The sequence below is a fragment of the Melospiza melodia genome, chromosome 2 (genome assembly GCF_035770615.1).
Source record: "Melospiza melodia melodia isolate bMelMel2 chromosome 2, bMelMel2.pri, whole genome shotgun sequence".
Classification (NCBI taxonomy): domain Eukaryota; kingdom Metazoa; phylum Chordata; class Aves; order Passeriformes; family Passerellidae; genus Melospiza; species Melospiza melodia.
This window is the reverse complement of record NC_086195.1, coordinates 139374239-139397283: the sequence shown is the minus strand read 5'-3', so window position 1 is coordinate 139397283 and position 23045 is coordinate 139374239. Positions and strand designations below refer to the sequence as shown.

The window sequence follows — 23045 nt, the reverse complement described above, 5'->3', positions numbered from 1 at the left end:
CCAGGCCAGCCCTGCCTTCTCTGGGCTGCTGACAGAGTCCTTGGTGCCAGGGTGCCTCCAGGTGCCTCTGGCTTCCTCTGGAGAGCTTTCCAGGTGATGGAACTGACCCCCACATCATCCTCTCTGGAGCTGGTCATGGCTGGGTAAGGCTTGGGGCAGTGCAGCTTCCACCTCTCTGCTGATCCAGTGCTGGCAGGATGAGAGGAGCTCTGCTCTGTGGGAAATGTGGATGTTTTGGAATGTGATATCCTCCCACCAGTGGCTTGTAGCACTGTACATAATAGAGGTTTGGATTTGTATCCATGTCTGTGGTTGTGTTCACAGGGGTCCCAGGATGAGGGAAGAGACGAGGATTTGACTCCATGTTTCAGAAGGCTTGATTTATTATTTTATGATATATATTACATTAAAACTATACTAAAAGAATAGAAGAAAGGATTTCATCAGAAGGCTAGTTAAGAATAGAAAAGGAATGATAACAAAGGCTTGTGGCTGACTGAGACAGTCTGAGCTAGCTGACTGTGATTGGCCATTAATTAGGAACAACCAACGTGGGCCAATCACAGACCCACCTGTTGCATTCCACAGCAGCAGATAATCATTGTTTACATTTTGTTCCTGAGGCCTCTCAGCTTCTCAGGAGGAAAAAATCCTAAGGAAAGGATTTTTCATAAAAGATGTCTGTGACAATGTCAGTATCTCATGGAGGAAAGAGAGGAGCTTGCTTGTGGCATGTGCTAAGCAGTAACTGACATGAAATGCAATATGTAATCTTTTCATCATGTAATTAATTTAGGTTATGAATATAAAAGGAGACCAGAGAATGAACTTACTTGACTTAAGATCAAAGTGAAAGCAAGAGCAAGCAAGAAGTGAATTGTAGAATGGTGAGCAGAGAAAATGGAAGGATCCCTTTAGATATCCTTTAGCATTCAGGATGAGCTCATCCCCACACAACTATCGTGTCAGAAAAGCTCCCACATCCCAGTAATGAAACAGTGCTTTGTTTCTCAACCTCTACCACAGGCTGCTGTGCCTGATGTCCCTGTGGCTGTGCAGGTAGCGTTTGGGGTGCTGTTCCTTGGAGAACCCAGCATGGGAGCAGAGACACCAGGGCCAGAGCCAGCAGCACCAGCCTTCCCTGTCACCCTCAGCTCTCCAGAAACAAGAGTAGAAGTTGATGAGTCTGAGGGCAGATAGACAAAACTGATAATGGTCAGTGGTTGTGTGAACTTCTGATAGAAATCTTTGTAGCTGAAAAAAAACCCTCAAGATTTTAGGCATGTACATGGTAGGTTCACGTCACTTTCTATGACTTATTACAGCTCATTTCAAAACAAGCGAACAAGAGGTTCGTGTGTAATGAATCTGTCGCAGGCAGTGTCACAGATGAACATTTTTAAAGCTATTTCTTCAGATGAAACAGCAAATTCTGGTGGTGTAATTGTAAAATCCAAACTGGTATTATTGCCACCAGGCAGGCAGGAGTGAGAAGCCCCACAGATTTCCACAGGTGAACACACAGAACTGGTAACAGAAGTGGATGAAAACAGCAGCATCACCCATTTCTGTCTGAGGTGGAAGCAGAATTCCATGATGTGTCATTGCAGAAGCTTGGATTGGTGTTTGGATGCTGTTTGTGCCTTCTGCGGGGCTGCTCAGTGCCTGGGACCTCTGACAACCACTGAGCCCTGCATGGGTTTTGTTCAGGGTAAATGTTGCATTTCCTTTCTGTGAGATGACATGACTCATCTCCTCAGGCAGAGGATGTGGCTGGAGACAGCAGGGGTGTCTTTACTGAGAACCTAGAAGGCCTTAAGCCCTTCTAGATATTTGTACTTTACCTGCAAGCAAATCATAGAAAAGTTTGGGTTGGGAGGGACCTTAAAGTTCATTTAATTCCAACACCCCTGCTGTGGGCAGGGACACCTTCCACTAGACCAGGTTGCTCAGATCCCTGTCCAATCTGGCCTTGAACATTTCCAGGGATGTGGCAGCCACAGTTCCCTGTGCTTCAGCATCCTCACAGAAAAGAATTTCTCCCTGATACCCAATATAAACCTATTCTGTTTCAGTTTGAAGCCTTTGCCCCACGTCTTTGCTGGCAGGTGTTAATTATACATACATGTATATGTATATGTATATATTTAATGCATGCTGATGGCATTATTGTCATCTTCATGAAGGTATTTCCTGCCTGAGGTGGGATTTCAGCCCCAAGCAACAGAGGTTTCCCCACTCTCCCATCAGCCACGAGGTCAGCAGGAACCTGACTTTATAAAATCATTCATTGCACTTGCAAGTTCATGTACAGCTGTAGTGTGCTCATTGTGCTATAAACACTAACATAAGGAAAGTTCCCATCTGCAGAGGCAGAAAATATGGGTGGCCAATGTCTGCTTATTTTTAAATTGATATATTTTTCTGGTTAGCATATTCTGTGTCACACTTAGCCAATATCCATGACAAAATACTGAGTGGGGCTATGGTCTAAAGTGTGTGTTTTATAGCTAATATAAATACAGTTACTATTGGAAATTCTGTCCAGAAGTTTTAAAACAGATGATGGCTACTGATAGTTTTAGTATTATCTAACACTACAGAAACTGGATGTATTACAGGCCAAGAATTACTTGGAGGCAGTTTTCAGCAAATCTTTTGGAATTGCAAATGCAGTGCATTGGAGAGAATGATTGTCTACTCCCATATCATATGCAAATGGAACAAGGAAATACAGCTGGGTGCCTATCTTCCAGCCAGCACTGCTGTCTCATCTTTGGTTTATACAACTTCCTCTTTGAGGCCAAAACATATTTTCCCTAAACTAAGGAGTGAAACAGTTTTAAAAGCTTTTTTTTTTTTTTTGATACTGAAAAGTCATGTAACGAGGTATCTTCAAACAAAAAAAAAAAAAAAAAAAGGAAAGAAAGAAAAAGGAATTGTGATGGTGTTTTTGGCACAGAGCACTGAGAGTTTGTGTTGCAGCCCTGCTTTCAATCACAGGGCAATAGGAATCAGATTTCTCCTCTGAAACAATTGGCAGACCGATGGAGAGGGAATTTGGGACAGCAGGGGTGGGATTCAGGAATGTGTCAGGTGCCACATTCAGGAAGGTGTGCGAATGTCAACTCCATTCACCTGAAGCCAGCTGGAGAAATTGGTGGAGGCTTTCCTGAGGGGATACACGGAGCCAGGAGCAGGAGCACTGCTGGCTGGAACAGCCTCTGGTGTCAGGATGAGCCATGACAGGACAGAAAGAGGAAGGGGGTGAGGACACAGACTCAGTGTCTGCTGTGCAGGAACCCAGAGGGAAGAGAGAAAGGGCATGGGGTTAATGACTGAGGGTACAGAAGTGCTGGTGAGTAATGGCAGGCAGAGATGCTTTTTCTTCCCTTAAATAGGTGGGGAGGCTGCAGGTCTGTCCTCCATCATCCTGCAAGCTCTTCAGGCAGTATGAAGTGTTTTTCTGCAGAAAGCTGCACTGCTGTTGCTTTCTCCTGACACCTGCTCTGCCTGCATTTGCCATGGGTGGTGTTCCCCAGACAGATGCACTCCTCTGCTGGTGGCACATCACAGCCCCACTGAGCCCCTGGGACTCCTCCCTCCTCTCTGCCTTTCTCCTGAGCCGTTTGCAGGGAATGTGCTGTGCTAATTTTGAGAAGAAGAGGAATCACCCCAAATCTGATAGCAGCAAACAGGAAATAACCTTTCTTCTTCCTCCACCTCCTCGTTCTGGTAAACCCTTTCCAGCTTCTTTATCACTTTCTGGAAAGGGTTTTTCTAGCTGAGATGGGAGAAGGGTGATGGAAAGGCAGGACTCCACCCAGCTTTTTGGGTACCCTGAATACAGGTGGGGATGTGCCAGCTCTCTTTCCTTCCTGTGCACAAGTTGGGCCAGGATTCCCCTTGCAATCACAGTGAAAGCTGTTCAACTTCAGCTTCTTTTTGTACACATTTCTGCCCAGCTGTCGAGAGTTTGGGACTTTTTTTTCCTTCCTTCAGATGATTTGGTGTCTGATAAGGAGTTTTGTTTCCTTGCCTTTTGTTGAGTGTTTAAAGCTTTGTTATTTGGCCAGTACAAAGATCTGTTTATAGCTTTCTCTGGAAAACCAGATGCAGATGAGAAGTCCTTTCTTTGCTGGAGAGAAAATCAGGAGAAGTCAACATTGCCATGAATTTTATCTCATCTATCTTAAAAAGTCCCAATGGTTAAACGATTTCCTCAGCATGAGAGGAAAGTAGATGCTCATTTTTATACTGAACTACTGATGCTGAAGAGCTCAAAGGAATATCAATATTACACAAATAACCATGGCAGCTGTGGTTCTAACCCAGTGCATCCTATCTGTGAGGGCACAGGGCATGCACAGTAACTTTCCATTGAGGCTGCACAGTAAACTTCCTGCCCTGCAAAGTGCCCTCTGAAATTCAGCAAATTGTCACTGAGCTGCTGAAAGCCACGTGTGTAGGGAACATGGGACATGTTAATTAACAAAAAGGCTGCTCTCCCATGATGGAAGTGTAAAGGGATGACTGAAAAGAATGGTGACACCATCTGACTGTCAGGAGTGTGACAAAAGGGCTGCAGGCACTGCCCTGGTAGAAATGCTGTGAAAAACCACAAGTTGCCACCCGTGCATCACACAGGAGAGGTGCTCATCTGCATCACACAGAACATCCTGCACCTGCCTCACTGACGTCTTAAAAAGCAGAAATTCTCAGAAATGCAGTGACACAGCACCTTAGCCATTACCCTTCCTGGCAGGAGCTGTGAGGTGTAAATGTTTAGAGAGATGGGCAGCTTTGTGCCTGTGCTTTCCTTTGCTGTGAGAAGAGCTCTTTGCCAGCATTGGTGTGGCTCCTGCTGCAGGTGTGGGGTGTTGGCCCCAGAGCTGAGCCCATCCTGCCACTCTGCTGTCCCTGAACACGTCTTGCTACCTGGCAAGGGGTGATGCATTTAAATGTAGGAACAGACAAACCTCAGAGAGGCCAAAACCGGGTTCACAGGGCACAGGAAACTTGTAGGATGAGAGAAGAAGCAGGGGAAACTGAGCTGCTGCCAGGATCTGCTCTGAGCAGGAAAGGACTTGAATTTTCACTGCATCTCATGGCTCCAGGTGCACATGGTGCAAAGGGCATCTCTGTAAGTGGTATGAAAGACACCAGGGCACTTTTCTTCCTTCAGCAGGAAGCAAGACTATGCTAACAGGTCCTTCAGATGTTTCTGAGACATTTACATCTTAATTTCCCAGTAATAACAGCCAGACCTCCTTATATGTATGCATAAGGCCACATAGTGGTCCTTTGGCTTTGCTATCACAGCTGTAATAAATAAGCTACAGACACTTTCAGGATCCACAGTGATGCTCCAGAGAGGCTTATGCTAGGTCTTCTAGGAGGAGAGACATTTTATACCCACAAACATGCCCTCCAGGGGCTGCACCAGTAGAAAAATGCCAACAGTGTCTTGCATTTGAAGGAAAGACTTTCCTTTATAAAGGCCACTGCTAGAAATAAATGCACCCAGTACTGAAATGCATTATCCAGTTGTTTGTGCTCAGTCTCCTGCATAACTCCTCAACCTCCCACCTGCCCGTTCCAACTGCCCCTCACTCCTCTCTGGATTTATAATACTGTAATAGAGTAAAACACTGTGCACGACATCAGGTATACATGCATTTATTAAGCTGATGGCTTCTGGGGAGTGTCAGATCCTGTCCAAAAGATTGCTTAGATGGTAGCAACAACTTGTCTCTCCTAGATCTATTTCTAGGGGCAGCTGTTCTTCTATTATCCTTCTTGGGTAGCTAGCCCATCCACTCTCTCATGATGAAGGGGCACATTGTAGTTAACACAGGTCTTTGTGTATTTACCACTGCCAAGACTAGAAGAGGCTTTTATGGTCATTTATCTGGCTTCTGGTATGAGACAGATTGATTGCAGCATGCCAGCAAGCCAACACCTTTTGCAGCAGTAGTAATGTCACTGAATTTACTGGAACAAGATGCTGAGAGTTAGCTCCTAAATCTGGGGCCATTACAGATGATGGAAATCATCAGCCAGACTGAAATGCACCATCTGCAAGAATAACTGATGAGATGCTGCCATCTGCTCTAGCCCCAGTCGTTGCTGTGAACCACAGACTGCTTGGTCTGAGAGGGATTATATTCCTTCAGACCAGAAATGAAGGGTGGTTTTTGTGAGGTTTGGCTGTTGAGATGTGCTTACAGCTGAAAAGGAAGAAAATGTGTCTGAGTGAGAGCACCTGGGGCTAAAGGTTTAATGGCATGAAGCTGTGTTGGGGTGGGGGGTTTAGGAATATCAGGAAAAGGCCTTTCTTCCAGGGGCTTTTGGGACACTGGGATGGGCTCAGCAGGGAAGTGGTAACAACTCCAAGTGTGGCTGAGCTGAAGAATTGTTTGGACAATGCTTTTAGGCTCAGGGTGTGATTCCTGGGGCTGTCCTATTCAGGAACAGGAGGTGAATCTTTGTGGATTCCTTCCACCTCAGAATATTCTATGTGGCATTATGGACATTGCTGAGGAATTGTTTCTCTTCAAATAATCAGGTGAGGACTATTCTGCATCATTCATGGTTTGAAAATGTTAGTTTACTGTTCTTGAGAGAAGGATGAAAAAGTTTGTGCAGACAACTTTTTCAATAATAGTAGCGTGTGTATGTGTGTGTGTCACTATTTCTGGAAGATTTCCATTGGGTATGTGCAGCTCAGGCTCTCAGCTCTGAGGCACTGAGTCAGCATCCCTGCCAAACCCTTGGCTAAAGCTCTATTTTAAGTTATTGATCCTCATATTTCCACCACTTGATTCAAAGTGGAGTTTTTCCTTTCTTGGCCCTGCGTGAGGCAGAAGTGAAGAGGAGGCAGGATGTGTCCTCCACCAACCAAATGGCTGAAACTCTACATGGGAGCCAGCAGTTCCTTGGCATTTCATAGTGCAGGGCAGTGCCCCTTGCTGGGGCTGACTTTGCTTTTCTGATGCTCCAGCCACTGCCCACAATTCCTCCTGCTTTGTGAAAAGCTCCAGTGGAGGGGAATGTGCCATCAGGAAGCCCTTAGCTGCCATCCCAGATGGAGCCCAGCCTTGCAGGCCAGGGTGCAAGCTCAGGAGAACTCCCAAGAGTGAAGTTGCCCTTCCCCAAAGCTTCCACTCCACATATTACCTATCTGACACTTCAATTAAAATCACATTTGCTCTTCTCCTCACACACACAAATCTCTCAATGCTGAGAGATTTAGAGGTGTGAAGATTTTGGGTGATACTCAGTGCAGGATGTCTGACTCACCTGCGAATGCCACTTAGTATAACCAAAGTTCCATACCAGAGAAGATGGTACAAACTATCAGATGGGCTCCAAATCTACTTTTTGTAGGCTTCGTTTTCTAGTAGATCAAATAACAGTATTTTTTATCATAATTTTTTAAAAATAAGCCTCAGGCATGAATGTTTATTGGCTCATCACTAAGCTGAGAATTCAGAGCTGCAAACAGCTGCATATTGTCTCTTGAGATGTTGCCTTCAGATGTGGGGGACTCTGTCACCTTTAGAAGAAAATGTGAGTATGATACTTACATTCCCTGTGAGGAAACTGTGTGCTGTCTTACAAAGAGCAGCCGTGTAAAGGAAAGAGCAAGCCACAAAAGCAAATGCTCGAGTGCAGCGCTTTGCGGCTTCTGCAGTGGAAACAATGCCTCAGAGAGAGAGCAGAGGTGTGCAAAGACAGCCCATTGTTGTGGCTGTGCTCAGTCCTCTGCTCTCCTGCGTGTCAGAAGATGGGGATGTGTGGCAGTGCAATGGGCTAAACAGGGCTCCAGCATCCTTAGCTTGATGCTAAGGACAGGCCTAACTGAGCCAGGCCTAGCAGCACCGTGCTGGGAGACATCTGCTTTTCTATCATTGCCCATTTTCTAGCTGGCTTTGTTTTATCCAGTGGTGTTACTTCCTGTGTGAGCTATCTGCAGTGAGGAGAAGAGAGTGAGAGCACTGTTATCTAGAGCTGTTATCTACCTACAGCTCACCCTGTCCTGCCCAGCACAGCTTGGGCCAGTGCCTGGGCTGTGGCCACACAGAGCTCCAGCCACAGCGCTCTCTGTGCCACTCCCTCCGCCTTGGAGGGCATTTCTGGCCAGTGCTCTGTGCTGGAACTGCTCTCAGCATGTTTACCCCCTGCCACATCTCTGAGGTACCTGCTGGCTCCTTGGGTTCCTCTGTGGCAGCAGCCCAGAGCTGCTGTGCTTTCCAGAGACACCTTCAGGCACTTCAATGCTTTCTCCTGGGACTCTCCTTGAAGGGAAAACACAGACAGCAGTGCAACAACTTAGAGTGCCTCCTTCCAAGTAACATCCAAAAAATCCTTCTTCTAAAATGAGGATCAAAGCCCAGTCAGGACTGCAGCATGACATTACTTTTCAAGAAAGGAAGGGTAAAGCTGGCAGAATATTGACATTGCCCCACTTGTCATCTGGCAGGAAGACTGAGCTTAGAGACATGGGCTGCTTTGTCTCTCTCCAGCTGGGTCTGATGGTGCAGGAGGTTTCAGAGGCTGGTTAGAAGAGGGGCTGCTTTTGGGACAGACAGTGCCAGGATCTCATGGGGAACTCGTGCTGCAGGTGAGTGCTGTGCCCCTTTTGCAGGTTTGGCTGTGCTTTTGGCTTTTGTTACGCAAAGTCTTGCAAGTGGATTTTGTGCACATGCACCAAGTACTCAGGAATACCAAGGCTTGGTGTCACTTCTGTGAGTCCAGTGACCATGGGACATCAGCCATTGAGCCCCCACCCTTCTCTCAAGTGCTTCTTCACTGCCCACAGTGAGCTCATCTTTGAACAGACATTTTACATCCTGTCCAAATGGGTTCTTGCTCCTGCCTACCTGTTGCTCCAACAGCAAGCAGCGTGTTTGGTGTGCTGGACCATAGGGGCTTTTAACCCATTTCAGTTGTGAGTTTAGAAGGTTGTGTGTGGCACCAAACTGCTTAACTGGAAGTAGTAGCCTTCATTATGCATACAGGAGATTCTTTTACACCTAGTTCTACCACTATGGAGCTTTACCTGTCTTCTCTCTCTCTCTCACACACACACACACACACATCTTTCCCTTTGCATTTCATTTGTACCATGACAATTCCCATCCCAGTGTGTTGGCCGGGTGAACACGCCAACAAACACACAACCTGCAGGGGTACCCTGGAAGCAGGCAGGGGCTTTGAGAGATGTTTGCCTGAAGAAAAAGAAGAGAAACAAAGTTGAGCAGAGCATGGACAGTGGTTTCAGCATGCTGGGCCTCCCTCTGCTCTACCTGATGGACCAGAAAAAACCTTCAAAGAACAGAGGAGAAATCAGGGTTGCTGCCTTTACCCAAATTCCTTTAGGTGCCCAGGCTGGAAGCAGAGGTGTCCAGGAGTTTGACACAACTTGATTGAGCGTGCCACTGAGTGTGGCAGCCCCTGCCCTCAGCTTGTTTCTTGCCACAGAGGGTGGAGGGCAGGCACAGAAATGTGATCTTGCTGCTGTTGCTTCCTCTCTCCTTTTGTGTGTGCCTCCTTTGTGTGTTCTTTGGAAGGAAACCAGAGCAAAAAGAAGGAAGAAAATAGCAGAAAGAAGGAAGAAAAACTAGATTTTCCTGCACTGAGTGTTATTTTTTTAAATTTCATTAGTACCAGTAAAAAATGATTAAGCTGGAGAAGGGGAGGTGTCTTACAAGGAAGACCTAACCTCAAGGAAGAGGAATGACACGAACGAACAAGCAAAGTTTATCTACTCTTGTACATATCTGGTTCCACAGATTTCCTTCTGTCTTCTTTCTTGGCCTGTGCCTGTCACAAAGAGCTGGAACATTTCAGTGGCTACTGCAGCAGAGGAATTATGGTGGTGAGGATAAGACTCAAAATCCTCACCACTCCATCTGTTTCATACTGGGACCAGGGATAAGGACCTCATTAGCTTCTCTCATGGTTTTTGGACCTAGCTCCTCACAGCTTCTTTCCTCTTTCCCACAGCAGCCAGCTCCAGAGCTGGATTGTGGCTGGATCAAGGCAGGGTTCTCACCCCCTTTCATGCCCATACATACCCCAGATGTTGATGCCAAGCTGATCCTGCTGCTTTCCAAGGGAAGTGTGTCTCCTTTCCAAGCCTTGTCCAGCAGCCTCCTCCACCTCACTGGGGCTCCTGGGCTTGTTCTCCCCTTGCTGCTGCTGAGGCTGTGGAGGGGAATTAGGGTTCCCATCACTCCCCCACCCAAAAACTGCATCCCTCCCTCCAGGATGATGGCATGTGGATTGTGAAAAGCCTAGAAAAAGGTACCTGGATGTCTGTAACTCTTTGTTTCTGTTGTCTCATACTGTCCTAATCCAAATTGTCCAAATTATTATTACTCTAACAATATTGCTATTTTTATAACCATTTTATTATCATTAAGCTTTTAAAATTTAAAAAAACCCCAAGTGATTGGCATTTTTCACATGGATGCTGGAACTGGGCTCCTCAGGTGAGCATTGAGGAGTATGAGGGCCCCACCTGGCCCTCCAGCTGGGTGGACAAACCTCCAGGGCATTCCTGTATTTTAGTGCCCATTTTCTTTGTTGTCTCCACGTTGCCTCCATGCAGACAAAGCACCCTGTTGAGGCTGATTTCCGCCCCTGCTAGAAATGAGAAGTGCTGGAGGAGAGGAGGAGGGCACAGAGGCTGCACCGACATGTCCCATCACTGCCTGCTCACAGCAGAAAACCCTTTCACCTGCCAGGAGCTATCACTGGACAAGGCAACACTGGATGGTTTTTGACCCTGAAAATGAACTTTAGGAGGATTTTCCTAGTCAAGTGCTTGCTGCTTTTATTTCCCAGTGTAAAATGTGAGTTTTTCTTACAGTTTTTTGCTCTTTTGGGCTGATGTTAAAATTGCATTTTAAAGCATTTACAACTTGGTGGGCTGCTACTGATAAGGAACTTGTTCCACTTTTCCAATGAGTGAAGACATCTGGGTTATTGCAATTGTTATTTGATTTAATTTTCAGCCAGGGGGAGGGCAGGACCTGAGTTTCCTATTCCAGTTATAATAATAAGCTGTAAAGAGTTTTGGTTTTAAGTTAATGAGCCTTAATTTGACACATGTGTAATGAGAAATGTCAGCATACAGTTTGCATTCTGCCCTCAAGGCAGCTTGTACTACATTAGAGATCCAGTTCACTGTGCATTATTGCATGTAATTTCCTTTTCTTATCAAAGATGTGCAAATCTTTTGAAAGTGCAATTTATATTCTTCCATAAATATTAACAGAGTGATAGATTTCAGTGTCTTCAGTGGAGCTGAAGTTTAAGATGTGAAAACAGCAAGCAACTGCATATATTTTTTATATTTTGCATATTATTGTTCTCATTATTTTTAAAAATATTAATCTAAAAGCTTAATTAAGGTGTTAACTCATAGATTAGAGAAGGTTTTAAGAGATGGAGACAATACAAGCCTGCATAATTTTTTTCTCCCTCTGTTTCATTCCACTAAGTTTGTATGTATGGTGGTTTAATGCTTTGCTTTTCCTTCAGAACAAAATTAATACATAAATAAGGATTTCTTCTTTTTATGTACACAATCTATAAAACATCTTCCCCAGCAGAAATAAGGATTATTCCCTTGAATAGAAAATAGTTTCAGAGACTTCCTTTCTTCTCTAAAATTACTATGGGAGCTTTTTTCTTTTAACTCTTTCTTGTGACTGAGTGAGCTGTAGCCTCTCAGTTAAAACATTTCTGCCCTTTGGAGCACATTTTAGTGGGCATTTCTATCAGAAGTGCTGTTTCATTAGTTAAACAGATTTTTAATATCATGTGGGATACTCAGCTTTCCACTAGAAAGACAATGGAGACTAGATTGATATTTAGAAATGTCTCTGGTCCACAGAGATACCATTGAATTATCCTTGGAAACTCAGATTACTTTTTTCCTTTGCTTTCAGAGTGAAAATGTAAGTGGTGTCTGTTATGCAAAGAAATCCTATTACTAGCTCTAAATACTTGTTCATGACTGAGCAGAAACAAGTATCAGAAATCAAATATTGGGGTATAACGTGTAGTGTCATCTGTGTGGGGCGTAGCTGCTTCCAAGGCTGTTTAGTTGATAGCTTCATTTCAGGACATTTCATTAGATATGTCAAATACCTTGCAAGAAAGGCAATGCTGGAAAAACAAGCTCTCTTTGGAGGTGGTGAATTGCCAGAAGCACTACAGCAATAATGTTCTTGTTGCAGAGGCATGCGATTTTAGTTCTCTGATTATCTCTAATATTGTTAGTTTAATGAAATAGCCACTGGGTTTCAGTTTCCCCTCCGTGGTGCCATTTATCATTATCCTAGATACAAGGAGTGAAGGACTGTAATAAAAATATGCATAAACACAGGTTTTTCTCTCTGTGGGGAAAAAAATACTTAAAACACATAAAATTAGGGCAGAATCAGCTCTGTGTGGTGATGGGAAGGGAAATCTGCTCCTGCTGATTGGCTTCACCCTGTAAATTGAGGAGGAATGAACACAAGAATGAACACAAGAATCTGACAAACTAAATAAGCTGTGGCTCTGAGCTCGTGCCAGTGAGCTTATCCCACCTGACACTTGCACGCAGATTTCGCCCTCCTCCTGCAGGTTTGTCCACCTGCCACGGGGCTGGGGACAGTTCCTCACTTGAAATGACCTCCAAGGAAAGTTTCCCAAGTGCTGGCTCACCAGAAATGGGCCCAGCAGAGGCGGTGGCTGGAGGGGAACCGGCAGAGCACCCGGGCACTGCTCCAGGAGTGCAACATCCCCACTGCTGCACACGTGGTGGATGCTTAGTAAATATCCCCTTTGGCAGCCCCATGCTCAGGTGCTTCCCAGTCCTGACACCACCTTTGGAATCAAAGGAAAAGATTTTTGGGTTTTTTTTTTTGGCAATTGCTTTTCTTGTAATGACTCCTGCAACCCCTCAGATGCTGGTAGCTGTTTCTTCCTGCCTTACTTGCCCCATCAGGGAAAAATCAAGTGGGTGCATTCCAGGGGGGCAGAGTAACTGCTCTGGGTGTGCCTCCAGCTCAGTGCCTTACACTCACCACAGATTGATGTGGGCTGCTATCATTGCCATCACTGGTGTTGCTGAAATGATTCTGCTGTCCAGAGATGTGGCTATTTTTGCTGTTTGCAGTTCTGGGTACCAGCCCGTGCCATGTGCAAAACACAGAAGTGACCTTCTTTGAAGGAAGGGCTAAGTTCATGTTAAACTGAATGGGAGGGCATGAATTTTGGCATCCAGAGTCACTCCAAGTAAATCAGCCAGGGTATAAATTCAGCCTTTGAAAGCTGGGCTCTTTGCTTTCTTGCCTCTCAGAATTAAATTGGATGCTGGAATTTATCTAATGAACAATCAAGAAATACTTTGGAGCAGGGGAAGAAGATAGCATCAGTAAAGCAGAGAGGCTTAGGCAGCTCAGGAAGGGGGTGGCATAGCAAGTGACAACTTTTGGGTGACTGCTGTGGCCGCTGGAGACAACTGAGGGGCTGGCTGTGCTTCCCTCCACAGGCTCCAGCACCAGCTGGATTTACAAGGCAGTGAACGAGACAGCTCTTCTCAGCATTGCTGCTCCTGGGAGCATCTACGAGGCCACATGGAAGAAAGGGACACAAAGGCTGGTTCAGATCAGAGACAACAGAGCCAAGCACTTTGTGAACAAGGAGCAGTGCAGGTGTGCCATACTCCGCAATGCGACCCTGGAAATCCAGCGCCTGCAGAAGGAGGACAGTGGGAACTACACGGTGCAGGCTTATCAGAAGGATGGACAGCTGAAGGCAGAAGAAAGTATCATGTTATTAGTTCAGGGTGAGTTTTTGCCTTTCCCATGCCATGCTCAGGACAGCTAAACAAGATTTGGTACTCTCTGCTCTGTCCCACAGCGTTTCCTACTTGGTGCCCTCCTTGCTGATTAGGAGTGGGAGGACTTCTGTAGGGCTGTACCTTTTTCTTCCTGCCACTGACAGCAGCCTGCCTCTCTCCTCCCTTCTCTGGATCTGGCTGATGGCCTCAAACCCCCAGCTTCTTTCTGGCTACCCTGTTTGTCATCCAGCATGTTCCTAGCTGTGCCCAAGGAAGCAGCTGTGAGCAGGTTCACACTGAGAGCAGGGTGAGGGTGGTCAGCCCTACTGCAGCACCACAAATAGTGCTGAGACCCTGAGCTGGGGTGGGACCTGAGAGGGGCCTGGGCTGCCAGCAGCATCCTGCTTACAGAAACCTCTGCTAGGAGCACAGCAGCCCATGTGGGGTACAGCTGTGGCTGATGCACTGTGGGTTTTGGGTACTTCTGGTGCTATTTTATGGGTACTGAGTTATGACTGGTGTTGCCAGCCCCTTGAGGAGAGCTCAGGAGTCCTGATGGCACTAAATGCCTTAATTCAGGCAATGGAATCCCACTCCATTTTTGCTGTAACATACAAAACAGCCAGCAGTCACCTCCCCTGAGATGAACCACAACAGGAGCTGAACTTGCAGTGGAAGAAGACTCCTGCACCCTATCCTTGCACAGCACAACACAACAAATAGAAAAGCTGTGCTCTTTAAAGCACAGTTAAGCACACACCTGGGGCTTTCAGCTGCTTGGGTTTAAAGCATGAGGGCAGCCTCCATTCCTGTGCTGTATCTTGTCCTCAGAGATCAGAGCAGTAGCAGCCCAAAGGTTTTGGGGTGAGAAGGGATGATGGGGATGGCTATTCTGCTCCTTAAAAGCTGCTGTGTCCTCTCCAGACCTCTCAGCTGTAGGACAGCATGGCTTTTTTCCCCAATAAGGGGATAGCTTTGCTCTGTCCTTCTTCAGTCATCATGCACAGCTTTGCCAACATCTTGAGTTTGTGGCACCAGCTGGGATTACAGAAATGATGCCTTTTTGAGGCAGCAATGACAGCTGGAATGGTTTTAGCAGGGTTTCTGTGCAGTGGGAGGCCCCTTTGTGTCTAAGGGACTGCTGAGCAGAGCAGTGAGGGTGTCTCACTGCTTTGAGAGCTATTACTGTAAACAGAGTCAGGAAGTCATCAGGGCCACTGCTGTCATTGGGGTGTCCCCATTTCAGGCCAAGGTTAATTCTCCAGCCCAGCTGTGTGCTGCATCATTTCCTCTGCTGTTGCATTACCTCTGACACATGGTTTTGGAAGTCCTGTAGTAACTCTTGGGTCCTCGAATAATTTGTCAGCCAGGCTGGACAAACAGTTGTTAAAAATATTTAAAAATTGTCCCAATGACATCCTCACCCAACTCCAGCACCTGGACTCTAATGTTTCCCACCAGGATGTTTCCCTGAGTAATAGGTTCCAGGTTGCAGAGGAGGAGTGGGCTTACCCAGGAAAGGGTGGCTGTGGATGTTGTGGTGTGAGCCTTGACTGCATGTGCTATGAGCAGTCCTTATTTTCTTTAGAATTTATGATCTCCATAATTTACTCAGCCTATAACTACAGGTGGCACTGGCATTTTTTTAATCTGGTCTTAAAGGTAGAAATAATTATTTTTATTTGCTGTCCTTGCCAGTTGCCCTTACTTGATGAAAACCCTGCAGGCCTTTCCATCTCTTTCATTGACAGAGAAACTGGAACCAAAAGGGAGCAAGATGTCTGCAGGGCATAAGAAGAGACAGAAATTTTTTTTGTTTTTCCTGTCATAACCTCATTGAGAGCTGAAGTTTCTGTTTTGTGCTCTCCATTCTGGTTTGTTGGCCTTCCATGCTGTGCTGTCGTGCCTGCTGAGTGCTGTTGGTAGCACACAGAGCACCATGAGGAGCTTTTCATAATTTTTCCCACTTTAGAGAAAAATCTCTCTCTGATGGGCACAGGCTGAACAGGATCAACTTCCCTTGCACCAAAACACAGGGTCCAGAGGTGGAGGCGCTGTGGTTCTCAGTCCCTTCCACCCACCTCAAGGAGATTCAGCTTCCTCCCCTCACTTGCCTGGTGTCCAGCTCTGCTTTACTGAGCCAACTGTGTAGGCTACTGCTCTGCATTTTCTTTATTGTTGCCTTGTTACCTTGCAGTTGAGGTCTAATTTGCTCTTCATTCTTCTGTGATCTCATTAGCTGGTGATTTGGGGGTTATTCTCTGTTCTGCTTAAAGCAGAGGCTTTCAGGAGGAGAAACACTCTCAGACATGCCTGTCCCTTCCCTTCTCTTTCAGAACCTGTCCCTCAGCCAATCCTCATGGCTGAATGCAGGAATAAAAGTGTGTCTGTCAAGTGTGAAGCAAAAGGGAAGGCCAAGGATGAAGTATTTTTAATAGAACTGACGCAACCCAATGGCAAAAAAATCCAAAAGAACGCAACAGTACTGGAATGGCACGGGTGGAATTCTGGGACGTTCCGATGCGTTGTTAAGAACAAAGTCAGTGAAAAAATGGCTGAAAAGGCAATTAACTGCTCAGGTAAGAAATCTCTTCTGTCAGAATGTGCTAGGGTGGACCACTAGCTGAGGTCGGTGAGGTGTGAGAGAGGTTTTGCTCTTCCTCTTCTCCTGTGGGAAGATCCATTGTGTTTTTCTCCTCTCCACAATCATGTCTATCAATGCGGTGGTTGCCTGCAACTGTGGGTGTGGATGAGTTCTCTCACAAGGGGGAAAATAAGCTGCTTGCACTCTTCAGCTTGGCCTAGAAATCAGGAGGGAAGTTCTGGAGGGTTTGTCTTTGGGGTTACACGTGTCAGATAAGCATGGTTCAAATGTACCAAGGTTTTCCTATTCAGCTAACCACAGATGCAGCAAAAGGACTGAAAGGATTGCATTTTAAATGGGAAGAGTCATGCTGGAAATGATTCAGTAGGCAAAAGAAGTCATCACAGTTGTCATCCTCCCATGTACAAAATTCTGCAAGTTAAGGCACAAACAAAGGAGAGATCACACTGGTGTGACACTGGGTGTGCTGTTCAAAGTTCAGAATTCCAGTGCAGTGCTGGGGAAAAGTCCTTCAATTTGCCAGGCTTGGGTTCATCCCACCCAACCACGAGTGCTCTGCTGGAAGCATTCTCTTACTCTAGATTCTTGCTGGAGCTGGTGGAGAGTAAGGGGGGCTCACAAGATCTGGCTCAGTATTTCCAATTTTTACCCATTTCTGCCACAGTGAATTTAGGGAAAGTCCAAGTCTGAAGGACAGCCCATGGTGTGAGAAGGGAGGGAGCAAGCCCTGAGGCTTAAAGGCTTTACTGAAGTGATCCCAGGTCTGCTGATTGTGACTCATGGGCCAAGAGCGGAGGGACAGGATGAGCACTGCTCTCCTGTGCAGCTGATGCCTTCTGAATAATCCTGATTTCAAATATAGCCAAGCAATGCATTTTTGTGCTGCTGCCTGACCTGATGGACTGCACAGTCCCGTTGATGATTGATGTTAGCATTGGGAAGGGGCAAGCAGGATGTGGCATGGACTTTGGAGCCAGGTATGAAAGTGTGCTGCTGGATTAGATCTGTTTAAGTCAAGGCAAACTATCCCAAACACCTTGTCTGGATGAGGAAATCCTGGCCAAAGCTGCCCATGCCAGGAGACAAGCCAGGCAAGGACAGGTCTGCCTATAGTCAGACACTGGCCATTGTCTAGACAATTTTGATTTCACTTTTTCTCACCCTTGAGAAACGCTCTTTCGTCACAGGGTGAATTGGGTCAGAGAGTTTGTTGTTTGTTTTTTTTTTTTTTTTTTTTTTCCTCACATCGTTAACAGAGAAATGCCAATGATCTTTAAGGTAAAAATACAGCATTTCTCAGACACCAAAAACCCCCTAAGAACGTGGAACACTACTCTTCCTACCCAAACTAAATACCTTTCAAATTTTCTATGTAGTGGCAGGACTCTGCCAGATCCACAGTAGATTAAAAATCCCTCATCTTGGAGCCAAACCTCCTTCTAATCCTGCTGCCCTCTGTGAGCACTTGGTCCTGCATTTAAGGCCAATCACCTTGAGTTTTGATCTTTAGAGGCAACATTTCAAGTGGGCTTAAGCTCAGCCAGCTTTTCGTAGAAGTGTAATTATATGTGAATCTGTCCAGGCTCCTCTTGCACTCATCTGGGAGAAACAGGCACAGAAAAAGCCAAATACACCTTGGTGTAACACTGGCTGCTAAAACAAGTGGCAATTTAAATACAGTGAGCTGGCACACATGAATGCTCTGGTTTCAATTTTCTGCAGAACTTGAACCCATCAGGGAGCAATCAAAATTCTCAACAATGAGGAACAGCAACTTTCTGCTGTCAGCAAGTAAAAGGCAAAGGGTGGGATGTCTGCTGGTCTGCCTTTACAGTCAATGGAAGAAAATGCAGAATTCTGAGTAGATGTTGTGCAAGTGATTTCTTTCCATCTAACATCCTCTTTCATCCCCTTAACTAGGCAAGATGGACTTTTATCGCATCTTGAGCATAGCAGGAGGTGCAGTCTTCTTTGTCATCTTTGTGATTTGCATTATTTATTGTATCAGAAGGAGGAAAAAGAAAAGGAATGAAATTTATGGTAAGTGTTTAAGAGGCTTGTTATCCAGCCACCTAAAATATTAGAGCATCCCACTGACAGCAACCCTGTGGTCAGGAGCATTTTCTCTGCCCTGACATGAGCAATAACCTGGTTTTATAGCACATGGTGAATCTGTGTAGATCAGCTGGCATTGCCAGTCTCACTTTCTGATATGTGCTTTGAGAAAGCCACCTGAGTATAATTTTACATTGTGGCTGTTCTCTTTTGAGTGGTACAGATCACTGCCTCAGCTGTGCAGTGACACCATAGCCTCAGCTCTTGGGCCTGGATTCAGCAGGAATCAAGAAAATGAGCCTGAGAAAATCAAAACTAATATTTTAGTGATTATTTTACGGTGACTAGCCTCTCTGAAACAGTTTGCTGTGAGTTTAAGGCCAACTCAGTGTCTCAAGAGGTAAATCCCTCAATCCCTAAGTTAAGATGAGTGATATTTCAGAAATGATGAGTCAGTGATCAGAAGTCAGCCTGTATGAATTTACCTCTTTGTGTGAAAATTAATGCTGGCAGAAGGGATCTCTGGCTGAGAGGATTCTGGAAATCCCAGCACAGACAAAGGCAGGGCAAGGTACTTTGATATTATTTCCCGGGGTTAGATCTCACTTTCCCTTTGGTAGCCTCCTAAAGGGGACAGAGCAGCTCAGGCTGGGGGTGTCCACTGATGTCTCCTTGATAAAGCTGATTCCCCCAACAGACAGGGCAGAGCTTTCCCAAATGCTCCAGGTACCTTGATCTCTGCCAGGCAGCCAAAAACTTCCATGTTGGCCTGGGAGATGCAGGCAGAGGTGATTTTTGTTGTTCACTGGTGTTGTGGTGCTGGGTGGGTCCACAGGACGAGGTGAGAGATGAGAAGCTGACTGCAAATTCTTAGAAGGCTGATGTATTATTTTACAATATGATATAATATCATATATGATATTATATTAATATTATATGATATGAAAATTATATGAAATTATATATGATATGAAATTACATGAAAATTATATTATATGAAATGAAAATGATATGAAAACTATATTATATGATATGAAAAATGTATGAAATTATATATGATATGAAATTATATATATGAAAATTATATACTAAAACTATACTAAAAAGAATATATAAATAAAAACAATATTTTATTTATATATAATTTATATTTATAATTATTTATATTTTTATATTTTTATAAATTTTATTTATATATAATTATATTTATAATTATTTATATTTTTATCTTTAAAAATATAAATAAAATATAAATAATATATAAAAATATATAAAAATAATATATAAATAAAAAGAGAAAAGATACATCAGGAGGCTAGACAAGAATGATAATAAAAACCCATGACAGACTCAGAGTCCGACACAGCTGGCTGTGATTGGTCATTAATTAAAAACAATTCAGATGCTGGGTAAACAGTTCTCCAAATCACATTCCAAAGCAGCAAGACAGGGAGAAGGTGAATCTTCACAGCTTCCCAGGAGTAGAATTCCTGGAGAAGGGATTTTTCATAAACTGTCACGGTGACACACTGGTACAGCAGGAACGTCTAAGAGTGGCGGCTTAAAACACGACATTTGGGCTGAGGCCATTTCCGTGTCTCTTGGACTTTTTGGTGGATGTGTGACTGTGGGGTCCTGGTGTTGTTGCAGGGGAGGAGCGAGCGATGCAGACCCTGCCCGTGTACCATGAGATGGAGACGATGCGGGAGCTGCCCCAGGCTCCGTCCAAGCCCACCCCGAGGCAGCAGCGAGTGCAGCAGCGGCCGCTGCCCCCGCAGCCCCAGGAGCCACCGCAGCCCCGGCCCCAGCCTCGGCCCCGCACCCAGGCACGGACCCCAAACCCCCCCAGACACAGGCCCTGAGCACACAGCCTGGCATGTAGCAGGCCCAGAGCCTGCAAGACTTCCCTGGTGTTCAGCAGCCTAAGATGGGAAATGCCAGCTCATGGTGACTGGACTGGAAGCCCCTCTCTTCTGCCTTTGGACCCCTGCTTATCTCTCTGTAAGACTACAGATCACTTTCCTTTAACCCTTGCTATTGGACAATTTCCAAAACCCCTGAACCCTACATAAAGAGCTGCTTTTGCCCAGATTGGCAGAAGAAAACCTGGAAACCTTCACAGAAGAACCTTCTGTCACTGGGAACCTTCGCAGATGAATTAATAAAGACATTGCTGTGGAACCCCACACAGATTTCCAGATTTCTCCTCTCTTTCCCTGCATCTGCCTGCCTAGGCACCTAGTAAGATAAGAGCTGATATCACAATGAGCTGATCATCACTAAAGAGCTGATATCACAACCTTGCTAAGGTTGCCTGCAGCTAAGAACTGCTTGGACAGCTGTGCTGAACAGGTCAGAGCTATCTGGACCCTGTTGTAGCCTGCTGGGGACAGCCTGAATCCCAGAAAAGACCACATTTCTGGCAGGAGGGTTGTTGGTCTCTCTGCTCCACCACACTCTGGGAAAAGAAAGTTTGTGACAGCCAGGAGCTCCTCCTGCTCAGCCCTGTGAAACACTCAGCTGTGAAAAGGCAGCTTTCCTTGCAGAGAATCAGCATCAAATGGAGACCAGGAGACTCAAGATGATGGGCATTCATCCCTGTGGCCATTTTTTCATCATGTTAGGATACAGATATGGAGCACTGAAACCTGTGTCTTTCTGTGGTTTGCTTGCTTTTACTGCACCTTCTTGTTTTCTTGGATGATATTCACCAAGAAGAAGCTAAAGCTCTACTTGGACAAAACAGACCTATGGATCTTACAGGGTTCCATCTCCTGCTACACATTAGGACAGCTCTCTGGCTTCAGCATCAAATACATGGACTCCTGGACCAAAAATGAGTTGTATATAATTAAATATTTGACTGAAGTTGAAAGGATTTGTGTTGTACAATGTAGAGAAGAAAGTATTGAAAGGACCTTGAAGGACCTCTGTTGGAAAAACACAAATGGGAAAGGAAGAACTTCTCCCTTTTCTCCCTTTCTTCACTGTGTTTAGAAAAGAAACTGTAGACTTGAATTGCAGCAAGGGAGAGTTAGGTCAGTATTTTATTTTTCTTTTTAATGAAACACTGAGAGAGATTTCTGAGAGAGGTTCTCCAGCACCGGGGTTTCAAAGGGTGGATGAGACTACATTCTGTGAAGCCTTTGTGTTCTGACAAGGGCCAGGAGAATGCGCTACACAGCCTCTTCAGGGACAGTTTCAACTCAGTTTTCTTTGACTTTTAGGCAAATAAAACAAACCTTTATTCTCATAATAAGTCTGTGGGGCTATCCAGACAATTTTTGTTTTGCCTAGAAGAGGTCTGGTCTCCTTTGGCTCATGAAACAGAGCATTATAAACTGCCCACCAGTAGGATTGCTGATGGCACTGTCTGAATTGTCAGGGATTCACATCCCAGGGACTGTGTTTCTTGATTTTGCTGGCAACACCTCAGGTATAACGAGGGGATGATGGAGAGCTGCTGAGAGATCTGCATCCCCAAGGGAGAAGCTGGACTGCAAAAAGTGCACCTGCATTACCTTCCATGTGGAGGTGTCCATAGCTGCCTCTCAGGACAGCTGAGGAGCTGAGAGCACAGGCCTGTTTTAGAGCAGTGTCTGCATGGATACACTGACCAATTTAGGGTAAAAAGCAAGGCAAATGAAGGAGGAGAGAGCTACAAGAACCACAGAACACAAGACACCCAGCCAGCTAGCTGATGTGTCAGGCAGAAGAACACCCAATGCCTCTTCCAGCCTGGCCCATACCACATGTGCCAGGGCAGATAAAACAGCCATGCTTGTTTCTCCTGAGAAATATGACTATTTTTATCTTCTGGGGCAAGGAGGCAACTTGTCAGGAAAAGGAAGCTTCTGCCTCCTCCAGAGCTCAGTCACTTCACTTGAACTCTGACAGCAGGAATAGCCCTGGGAGTGCCACTTGCTCTCTTGCCTTAGCTTTCTGCAGCTGATTCTTGGGCTTTTGCTATTTAAAATTGCATTTGGTAAGTGTTTCATGGTTTATTTTGTAACATACCATATGTTATATCCCTGAACTGAACAAATAAAGAGAAGACTGGGTGCAGAGGATCTTAGTTCACAGCTGTGCTGGTACTTCAGTATCTCACTTTGATACAAAGAAGGCAAAAAAACCCCATTTTGGTCCCTGAGCCTCAGAGGCAGGGTGCAGGAGGTGTCACACCATCCCTGGGAGGTGCTGGGGTGCCAGGAGCTGGTGGGCTCAGGCTGGTGTGGGTGAACACAGCTGCTCTGCCTGTCCTATGAGAGCTTTGCTGGTGCTGCTCTGTGGTTACAGGTGTGGGGCTCCTTTCTGAGAGAGAGGGAGGGTTACTAGGGCCTGAGAAAGAAGATTTATCCCAATTGGGTTGATTTACCCAAAACACAGTCCTTGGCAGGCAAGAAAATACTACTAGCACAGAGCATGCCTGTGCAATGGAAAGCTCACCAGGGCAAAACTTATTTTTTATTTGTTCCTTTTCTTTTGATGGTCACCATTGTTTTTGTGATGTCTCGTTGTACAAGTATTGTCTAGTGCAGC

General features: G+C 45.4%; 1 protein-coding gene across 1 annotated transcript; it reads left to right on the top strand.

Moving 5' to 3' along the window:
- The first annotated feature begins 10054 nt into the window (after window positions 1-10054).
- LOC134414892 (T-cell surface antigen CD2-like) lies at window positions 10055-22574 on the top strand. Its single transcript, XM_063150156.1, has 5 exons — window positions 10055-10862; window positions 13556-13852; window positions 16183-16425; window positions 18372-18491; window positions 20157-22574. Exons 1-5 carry the CDS (start codon window positions 10802-10804, stop codon window positions 20366-20368), a joined length of 933 nt encoding a protein of 310 aa, XP_063006226.1. The 5' UTR covers window positions 10055-10801; the 3' UTR covers window positions 20369-22574.
- Window positions 22575-23045: the final 471 nt, after the last annotated feature.

Excerpts from the sequence above, each read along its gene's own strand:
- LOC134414892 (XM_063150156.1), top strand. The coding sequence starts at position 10,802 with ATGAACTTTAGGAGGATTTTCCTAGTCAAGTGCTTGCTGCTTTTATTT. Across the intron at positions 13,853-16,182 it reads TATCATGTTATTAGTTCAGG|AACCTGTCCCTCAGCCAATC; the intron begins GTGAGTTTTTGC and ends CTTCTCTTTCAG. Across the intron at positions 16,426-18,371 it reads AAAGGCAATTAACTGCTCAG|GCAAGATGGACTTTTATCGC; the intron begins GTAAGAAATCTC and ends CCCCTTAACTAG.